Below are 10,265 nucleotides of genomic sequence, written 5' to 3'. Positions count from 1 at the left end.
GATCAAAGCTATCCTTCGGATGGAGCCACCAAGCACGAAGAAAGAGGCTCAACGTCTGGCAGGAAGATTAGCATCATTAAACAGATTCATATCCAGATCAGCGGAAATAAATCTGCCATTTTTTGAAATACTGAAGTTAGCCAAAGTCTTTCAATGGGGCCCGACACAACAAAAAGCTTTTGAAGAGTTGAAACAATATTTGATTGAATTAACAACATTAACTCCACCCGCGCCAGGGGCTCCATTGCTCTTATATGTGGCAGCTTCGCATTCTGTAGTGAGTGCGGCATTGGTACAAGAGAAGCTAGATGGTCAGGCTAAAAAACAAGCACCAATATACTTCGTCTCTGAAGTTTTAAGTCCATCAAAGAAAAATTACACAGAATTGGAGAAGGTATTATATGCTATGTTAATGGCTTCCAGAAAGCTTCGACATTATTTCCAAGCATACCACATAATTGTTCCTTCGTCACAACCTCTAAAGGACATCATGAGGAACAGAGAGGCTACTGGAAGAATTGGAAAATGGGCTGCAGAGCTTAATGAATTCACCATTGATTATGTGCATAGATCTTCAATTTAGTCCCAGGCGTTAGTAGACTTCATTGCTGATTGGACGCCAGGGGCTCAGGAAGAAGAGATAAATAAAGATGCCGAAGCTTGGACTGTGTTCTGCGATGGTTCTTGGGGAACCTTCGGCACAGGAGCAGCTACTGTTCTAGTAGCACCTTCGAAAGTCAGAACATGTTATACAGCCAAAATAGATTTTAGTTGTACAAATAATATTGCCGAATACGAAGCACTCTTGTTGGGGCTTAGGAAGTTAAGGGCAATGGGAATAAGAAGGGCTATTCTAAAAACTGATTCTCAAGTCATTTCTGGCGATGTAGATAAAAGTAGCAAGGCAAGAGATCCGAAGCTTGAAAAATATCTGGATACAGTTCGAAGGTTGGAGGCTTCTTTCGAAGGTTTCTCTGTCAAGAACATTCCAAGAGGCGAAAATGAGCATGCAGATCTGTTAGCCAAATCAGCGGCTCAGGGGCTCCCTCTACCTTCAGAAGTATTTTTTGAAACAATAAAGGCACCTTCGGTTGAACTCATGGAGAGAGCAGTGCTCGCCATTTCTTCAGTACATAGTGAAGATTGGAGGACTGAAATCATATCTTTTTTCCAGGGTAATTGCCTCTCGGATGACGAAGTTTATAATAAAAGAATGGAAGCAAGAACAAGACCATATATCATAATAGAAGGGGAATTATACAAACATGGAGTTTGTTCCCCCCTTCTCAAGTGTTTATCCAGAACCGAAGGTATAGAACTAATGAAGGAGATACATGCAGGATTGTGTGGATCTCATATTGGGTCTAGGCCTTTGCTAGGAAAGGTTTTTAGACATGGATTTTACTGGCCGAAGGCAGCTTTGGATGCAGCAGATCTGGTCCAAAAGTGTGAAAATTGTCAAAAATGTGCAAGGGACCAAAAACAACCTTCGTCATTGACTCAGTTAATACAACCAACCTGGCCATTGCAAAGATGGGGCCTGGACTTGTTAGGCCCACTTCCACCAGCACAAGGTAATTTGAAATATGTCGTGGTGGCTGTAGAATATTTTTCTAAGTGGATTGAAGCAAAGCCTTTGGCTACAATAACTTCGGTTACAGTCCAGAAATCCTTCTGGCAAAATATCGTTTGTCGCTTCGGCGTACCGAAGGCTATAACTGTGGACAATGGAACACAGTTTGATGCCGAAACTTTCAAAGATTTCTGCGACCAGATTGGTACGAAGATTCATTTTGCATCAGTCAGGCACCCAGAGTCAAACGGGTTAGTCGAAAGAGCAAATGGTATTATAATGACGGGAATAATGAAGTTAATCTTCAATCAACCCATAGAAAAGTGGCCAGAAGAATTGATTAAAGTGGTGTGGAGCCACAATACAACTATATCAAGGTCAACATGTTTTACACCATTCAAGTTATTGTTTGGTAACGAAGCTATAACCCCAGAAGAAGCTAAGGCAGGGTCAATTAGAACAGTAGCTTCGGCAGAGGACGAAGCTGATCATTCTGTGGCAAAAGATGCTATAGAAGGGACAAGACTTCAGGTTGTGGAGAATATCAATAAATATCAAGCCAAAACAATAAAATGGCGTGACAGAAAAGTATGGCTGAAAAACATTAAGCCAGGGCATTTGGTACTTTGGAGAGTGGCCAATCCAGACATAGTAGGCAAGCTACAGCTGAAGTGGGAAGGACCCTTTTTGGTGGTATCTTCGTCAAGACCCGGTTCTTACAGATTGAAGGATATGGATGGTAACGACATTCCTAGATCTTGGAATATGGATGAGCTACGACGATATTATGTGTAACTTGATGTAATCTTTTTCATTTTTTCTATGACACCCTTTTCCTTTCCAAAGGGGGAGAAAGGTTTTTAATGGGGCCATAGTTTGTAATTTTTCCTTTCTTATCTAGCTTTATGAGAGCAAAATCCCCCAAAAAATATGTAAAATATAAAATCTGAGCATGCACCATCGAGTGCAGAAAAGAAAAAAAACAGGAAGAAGCTCGGAAGTCGTCCCTAAAGGGATGCAGAGCACGACGAAGCTACAAAAAGTCGTTCCTAAGGGAGCGCAGCGTAAGTTTTCTGCTCAAAAGTCGTTCCTAAGGGAATGCAGAGCCAAATACCGCTGAAATATAAGGCGAAGAAGTTCAAAAGACGTTCCTAAGGGAATGCAGAACTTACACCGAAAAGTCAACGGTGATACTGCCGAAATAGAAGGCGAAGAAGTTCAAAAGACGTTCCTAAGGGGATGCAGAACTTACACCGAAAAATAAGTGGTGCAGCCGAAAAATAAACGACAAAGAGATTTCAGTCATTCCTAAGGGAATGAGGAGTTTTGATGTGGCTTCGTAAGCGTGTGTCTGGACATTCATTTGCACAATGCATCACATCATTCATTGCATTCATATACATTCATTTAGACATACATAGGATCATCATCATCATATCATACAGATACAAACAGTTGCTTCGGCTCTAAGGATAAGTCTTCGGCGAAAGGAAAGAAAGCAAATTTATGCTTTGTTCTGTACGAAAAGAAGGGAAGGTGTTTTTCGTCTTCGGCTCAAAAAATACAAGTTTCATCCACATCAAAGCAGCTCATACATGGACGGAAAGGTAAAAATATATTACAAGGTATGGACAAATTTACAGAGTAGTATCTGATTCTTAAATTACAGTATTCTTTACAAGGATAATTCAAGAGTTTCTCTAGAGTTTTTTCACAGCAATGTCTTCGGCTTCATCACCATCTGCTAAGCTTCGGATCATCCGCCAAGCTTTGGCTTATTGCTCCTCGGCTTCGTCATCTTGTACATAACAAAGCGTTATAAGGTAAATTCAAGTTTCAAGGAAAAGGTAAGCACAAGGTATGAGTTTATTACCGGTTTAAGGTGACTTCGAGCTTCGTCACCAGCCAAGCTTCGTCCACCCTTTGCCCAAATTTGAGTTACGAATCTGTTCCCAATGCTTCGGGCTAGGTCGGGGATGTCATTCAAGTCCGCTGGTGATAAACTGAAGTTCGGCCTGTTTATAGTATTCCCGTGCGTGCAACCAGCCTTCATAAAAGCAACAGCCGTGCCACGAGAAGCTAGCAGAGCACAGAAGTCACCATGCCCAGCTATGACTTCATCAAGAGCATCAACTTCGCCTTCAATGTGATCAAATATGTCTGGCAGATTTTCAGCTGAAGGTTTAAATTTTTCAGAACTGGCTCCAACAGAGTTGAAGACCTGCTTCAGTCGTTGCACGCAACTGTTGCCGAAGTTCAAACACTTATCCTGAAGTTCCTTCAATGACTTCTGCAAGTTCGAACTCTTTGTAACTTCAGCTTCAAGCTTTGCATCAAAATCCTTCTTCTCTTGTTCGAAGCTTTTTGATTTCGTGGAGAGTTTGCTGTTTAATCTAGCAATCTCGGTTTGGGCTTCTGCCAACGAACCCTCCATTGTTTGAATCATGAAATCCTTCTTCTCCAGAGCAGCTTCGTGATCTTTAATTTTGCCCTCTAGGCCCTCAATTAGAATCTCATTTTTCTTGTCCTCGAGATCTTGTTGCATCCTCAAGGTTTTACTTAGTAGTAAACTCTGAAAAAATAACCTTCACCAGAAGTGACCTTCATCTCGAAAACAACAAAAAGTTAAGATAAGAGCTTTACCTTGAAATTAGAATAAAATAAGCTATCGGCGATATGTTGCCGCGGTATCTGCTGAGGTCGGTCTCAAGCTTCGGAAAGCCAACGCTCTTCGCTAGAGTGCTGACAACCTTCGCTCCAGTCCGGTCCCGGAGGCATCCTAAGCTCTCTTCGTCAACGCCACCGAAGAGCAATGCTCCTAGCTGGTAGCCGCATGATACTGCATAATCCCTCAGTTCTTCCTTCTCACCTTTAGACAACTTTTGCCCAAGTATGTTTTGAAAATTAAAATCCTTTTCCTCCGAAGTATATTCAGCAATCTCCTTCTCTTTCCTGGGCGCTAGGACCAGAGGTTCTTCGGCAGCTGTAGCAGCTTCTTCCGCAGCCATGTTCAAAATCATCTTATCAATGTCAGAAAAAGTGCCCTCCAGATTTGTATCTTCGGCCGTCTCAGCTTCGGCAGTTGCAGCTTCGGCGGGGGCAGCCTCGGTAGCTGCAGTGTCTTCGGTAGCCGGTGTTTTTGACGCCAAGGCCGACGATGGCGTCTCTTTAATAGCATCAATAACAGTAATGATCCTTCGCCTTTTTTCAGCAGGCTTCTTGATTGCCGCAGGCTCCTCCTTTTTCTGTAAAAGCCTCATCTGTTGTGGCCCTAGTGGACTTAGCTTGAGAGGTAAAGATTCGGTCATTACCTTAAAAATTTCCTCCACGTCAGCAACAGGAGGTGTTGAAGGAATTTCTTCCTCTATATCAGTTATTTTTGGCTTCGCAGTCGAAGCTTTTCTTTTCTTCAAAATAGCCACCTTCGGCTCAGGGCTGGATTTTTTCTTTCTCAAAGCTTTCTCATCTTCTTCTATCATTCTAGCAGCTTGCTTCTTCATGACACTGACAACTCTTTTTCGCTTTGGCCCTTCGGCACCCGTGCTTAACCGTTCATAGTCAGGATATTCAAATTTCAGGGCATCCATTACTCAATTCAGCCTTCGTTTCGGTCGGGTGCCGAAGGCCGCTGTCATCAATTGATCTTCTTTCTTAGTGTAGTTGCCCAAAAATTCATTGCACATAGCTTCAATCATTTCCAACCATTCTTGGCAAGACTCTTTGAAATGTTTCTTGAACTTGAAGTGATAGGGCAGTCAAACAAGTTCATTCTTTTTCTTTTCTCCTTTAAGCTTCGGTATATTCCATTCCTTTAACGTCGGAAACACTCTATTGGCTAAGTATTCCTGCACCAAATCTCTAGTACCGATATGCTCAGACACAACTCGGAATTCGCCCACAGCTTCTCGGCATGGTGACCCTTTCAACATGTCGCATAGGGGCCTAGTTAACTCGAAGGTTAGGTCCAGTGGGCTCTGAACTATCTTCTCCTTCTCCTCATCAACCTTAACATAAAACCACTCATTCTTCCAGCCGGTTGGCCATTTGGTGCGATAGCTGATCACCAGAGTCTTCATGTCTTTGCGGTAAGCAAAGTTGTAGCAGCCGAAATTCTCATGCAGCCCATCTTCTCTAGCCTTCGTCTGATAGTGAAGCTCGTGCACCCGGCAGAAATCTTCGGCAAGCGGGTTCACTCCTTGGCTTCAGAGAGCCCAGATAAAGACGCTGAGCCTAACAATGGCGTTAGGATTCAGCTGATGAATATAAATTTCGAAATCTTTCAAAACATCCCCAATCATTTCATGCAAAGGAAACCTCAATCCTGCTTTGAAGAAACTTCTGTAAACTACAACCTCATCATTTTCTGGCTTCGAAGTAGTTTCTTCCCCGCCAAAACGAATCAGCTTCTTCTCGGCTTCCCCGAAGTAGCCTAGCTTTATCATCATGGGCATATCGGCTTCGGAGACAGTCGACTTTCTAAAGTCCAAGTGGCTGAGTTTGGATGGCATAATGGTGTTATAATCTATCTCTTCTTCACCAGCATCACCCTCTTCAATATCAGCCTGTTCAGCTTCGGCAGCAGGTGCACCTTCGTCAGAGGCACCCTCCGTCGCAACCAGTCCCGACTGCCTCATTATTTTGGAGATTGGGGCAGTCTCAGCAGCTTCGGCCTCCTCTCCGTCGCGTGTAATTCTAACTGTTGAACGCACTCTGGCCATTTGATACTGAATTTCTCACGGTTTTGACAAAGTTGATGACTTTTTGCAATTTTGCTGAAGCTCCCTCTTATAACGAAGCTAAAACAAGACGATGCTTTGATTGAGAATACGATGAATAAGCTTTGGCTATGGTCAAATTTTTCAGCAGCACAACAGTACAATAGTAGTAAATGCTGTGGTAACTTCACACCTATTCTCTGTTTATATAGTGCTGCAGGTGGCAAGGTGAATCGTCAAGCCACTCGCACACGCTGAACAGTCGCCCTCACCCACTGAACGGTGGACCACAGTGCGCGAGAAGGTGAATCACCAGATCGCGCGTACCCGTCGTATGGTGGGACCACCTCACGCTCGAAATATTTTAATCGTTTCTCGGCATTCCGAAGCCTTTGGAGAATTTTTCACGGATCAAGCTCGTTACAAAAAACGATCTAGCACCGCGAAGGGGCTACTGTTGGAGGTCTGCTTCGTCACCGAAGATCCTGTAAGAAGAAACACCTTCGGAAGATCAACACAGAAGCAACACCGAAGCTACCATCCACGGAGCTTCGGTATAGCGATACGCCTTGAGACGAAGGGTTGCACCGACTTAAAGATGAAAAGACCGATCGACCCATGATAATTTGTGTCATAATTGTAACTAGTTGTAAAGGACATCAATGTAATTTCACACAGGCTACGACCTGTGCCTATAAATAGATGAACAATACCCCATACTGTTCACGCTGACTTGTACTCGCTTGTGTATTACGCTTGTACTCTTCTCTTCTGTCAAGCCAAAAGTACAAAAGTAATTTTGTATTATTTCTGTTTATTTATGATAATATAATAAAAGATGAATTAATAATGTTACATAATCATTCATGTTATCTTCTGTGTTTTACATGCTTCTCCTTTCGTTAATATAAACTGCAATCATGAAGGTATGTTTTTCATGACCTTCGTCTGAAGATCATTATGTCCTAAGGAAAATAATGTTTCGAAAGACGAAGGGCTAACATTTTGTGTTGCCTTGTTCTTAATTCATAGCATTTGAGAATAAGTCCCCAACAATTGTATTGCCATGTTATGGTTACTCGCAAGAGGTTTAACAGGTGATCAACAAAGGGTTTATTAGTTTTAATCTTAATCCATATAGATTGAAGGGGATCGAGGAGTTTAAATCTGTAGCTTCTAATCCCTCTCAACCTCCTCCAAACCTCGGTTAGCAGTCCATTGTTAGTTAATATTAAATAGAAATAAATTTAATCTCTGTAAGTCCTATGCGATCCACATGCAACGCACATAAGGCTGGAATGGGAAGGCCTAACTGTGTCTAAAAATATCATTATTATCGGGAACAGCGTAGTGGTAAACCATATCCAAACAGTACATTTCTTTTAATTCCAACCGCATTACTGGTTGGGATTTATACATGAGTACACGCATAAATTTTATATCAATTGCCAATTACCACCAACTGCTGCGTGATCGGCAAACATATGAGCAGCAGTCCAGCACGGCAGCACCCTACTGTTCGTGATAAACTGATCACAATGGATTCCTATATCGAGACGTGCGCTACAGTCTGATGTAGTGGCCGTCTTTGGGATTCGCGGTGTAGTTGATGACCGAGGCCAAGCTCGGGCGAGACGAAGAATTTGTTTGAGGGCTTAAACTTGGGTCGGGCGAGGCGGAGAGGTTGTGCTCGAAGACTCGTTCGCTCGGCTTGTCGTATTAGGCGTCCCATCGGAGGACGTCAGGTGGCGTGCGCGCACAGTTTGGCACAGACGTAATCATATCGCTGCACTTAGACGTGATTGCTATCTTGTCTACCACTGTGTTCCGCTGCCACAACGCGGGTTGGCACACGCATTAAATGCACATGTCCCTGCCTATTTTCGAGTGTCCTTGTTTTATCTGCTTGAGGCCGGCTCGGGCGAGACGAACTGGGCTGAGGCGACATTGGGCGAGACGGAGTGAGTGGTGTTGACTTCGAGCGAGGCGGAGCCCTGCTCGAGGTGAGAGACCCTCGGGGATGTCTCGGTTTCTTATAGGTGGCTCGACTGTTACCTCTCGAAAGTTTAATTCTTATTTCTCTAAATGCGTTTGTTAAGGAGTAATTCGGGTGTCCCTAATTATGCCCCACCCCCACACCCCAGGTCCTATCCGATCCACATGCGAATGCGAATGGGAAGACCTAACGGTGTCTACAAATATCATTATTAGGGCTTGTTCGGTTAGCTCCCAATCCATGTGGATTGAGTGGGATTGGATGGGTTTGAATCCCAAGCAAGTCAAACTTCTTCTTAAATTTTTCCAATCCCGTACAATCCATGGGTAATGGGATTAACCGAACAAGACCTTAGTGGGAATAGCGTAGCCGTAAACCATATCCAAACAATACCTTTCTTTTAATTCCAACCGCATTACTGGTTGGGATTTATACATGAGTACACGCATAAATTTTATATCAGTTGCCAATTACCACCAACTGCTGCGTGATCGGCAAACAGACGAGCAGCAGTCCAGCACGGCAGCACCCTACTGTTCGTGATAAACTGATCGAAAGAATCAGCAAACCAATGACCAACAATTGCACAGTCATCACACGCGACGAGGAACAGGGACGTACGTGACGCTGGAGAACACAGTCAGGAATGTCCTGAGCCGCTACCTGCTACCTACAGCTACTACATACAGCGAGTGTGTGTTGCATTGCACAGGCCTACGCGTTGTTGTTGTTGGGTGGAGCTGTACAAGTACAAGCAAAGCCGTCAGGCGAGCATGTCGTAGGGCCGCTCCCCGTCGATGCCCGGCGGCTCGGGCGGCGTCCGGAGGATGACGTAGAGGGAGTACGCGACGCCGGGGACGTAGCACAGCAGCGTCAGGAGGAGGGAGACGAAGAACTCGGACTGCACACGTACGCAGAGAGAGAGGCTTATTAGAAACGAACGGTGTCGTCGTCGCGTCGCGTGGCGCGTGGAGGCGAGAAATGCTTACGCTGCAGCAGCCGTAGCGGAAGAAGACGCCGAGCGGCGGGAGGATGGCGGCGAAGATGACCTCGAGGCACGTCGAGCAGCCGCCGGAGCTCATCCCGGACCTCCGAGGCCACACACACAAGCTAGCCCGGAAGGTTAGCTTAGGTGTTAATTTGTACGGGGGGGACAACTGGGCGAGGGAATGATGCGGAATCCGACGCTGGCTGCCATGGGAAGATGCCGATGGGTGCGTTTACGTCTCAGGATCGGAGCTGGGCCAGAGCACACATGCGGCCAGGTCGCAACGGCTACTTCCGGATCTTGGCAGGCGGGCGCGCAGTAACGGGTCGGGATCAGACCCGGCAGCCGGCTCGCTGTGATCCGCGTGTGATGTTGTGCGGTCTGCTACTCTGCTTCTGCTCCCTAAGAGCAACTCCAATAGTTATGTAAATTTTAGTTCTCTAAATTATAGATTTAAGAAATTGCTAAATTGTTTTTAGAGTAAAAAAATGTGAGTTCTCCAATAGTTCTCTAAATATAGGTTGTAATTTTGTTTTGTATTTATCCACATAAAAAATAAGTCACAAAAACTATATAATGCAGCCAATATTTTTGTTTAGGGAGTTGTTAAATGGTTGCCAAATGTAGAGAGAAAATGAGGTTAGATGACAAGTTGTTAAATTTAGAAATTTCATTTAGAGAACTGTTGGAGAATAGTTTTCATATTAACTACCTAAATTATTGATTTAGTAAAAGTCTTTTAGAGAATTACTGGAGTTGCTCTAACGGATGGATTTTATTTTTTGTAATTTGTATCACTTGCTTCAACTTTAGGGAGTCATACGTATTTCAGGAAGTTGGCTGTGCAATCAATTGGAGTCTTGGGATAAAAGCGTCGTGACTTGCTTCAGGACTTGAGGCGCGGCTAAAGGGTTGACGGGGCTCTCCTCACCATAGTGTTGACCGAACCCGGGGCCATAGTCGTCGGCCAAGGAGTACCATGCTAGTAGCCTT

The 10,265-nt window shown here is 44.3% G+C and overlaps 1 protein-coding gene across 1 annotated transcript; it reads right to left on the bottom strand.

The window, feature by feature from the left end:
* Window positions 1–8,665: 8,665 nt before the first annotated feature.
* Window positions 8,666–9,508, bottom strand: LOC100285559 (low temperature and salt responsive protein). The gene is made up of 2 exons (NM_001158450.1): window positions 9,274–9,508; window positions 8,666–9,185 (listed from the first exon to the last, which is right to left on the bottom strand). The coding sequence occupies exons 1-2, from the start codon at window positions 9,364–9,366 to the stop codon at window positions 9,048–9,050; spliced, it is 231 nt and encodes a 76-aa protein (NP_001151922.1). The 5' UTR covers window positions 9,367–9,508; the 3' UTR covers window positions 8,666–9,047.
* Between the last annotated feature and the right edge of the window lie 757 nt (window positions 9,509–10,265).

This window comes from Zea mays, chromosome 9 (genome assembly GCF_902167145.1).
Source record: "Zea mays cultivar B73 chromosome 9, Zm-B73-REFERENCE-NAM-5.0, whole genome shotgun sequence".
Taxonomy (NCBI): Eukaryota; Viridiplantae; Streptophyta; class Magnoliopsida; order Poales; family Poaceae; genus Zea; species Zea mays.
Note: the sequence above shows the minus strand (reverse complement) of the source record. Positions and strands in the feature narration are given on the sequence as shown.

Bases quoted from the DNA above. Each gene is read 5' to 3' on its own strand.
- LOC100285559 (NM_001158450.1), bottom strand. From the start codon at position 9,366: ATGAGCTCCGGCGGCTGCTCGACGTGCCTCGAGGTCATCTTCGCCGCC. The intron at 9,186-9,273 runs GTAAGCATTTCT...GTACGTGTGCAG, and splicing joins TCCGCTACGGCTGCTGCAGC to TCCGAGTTCTTCGTCTCCCT.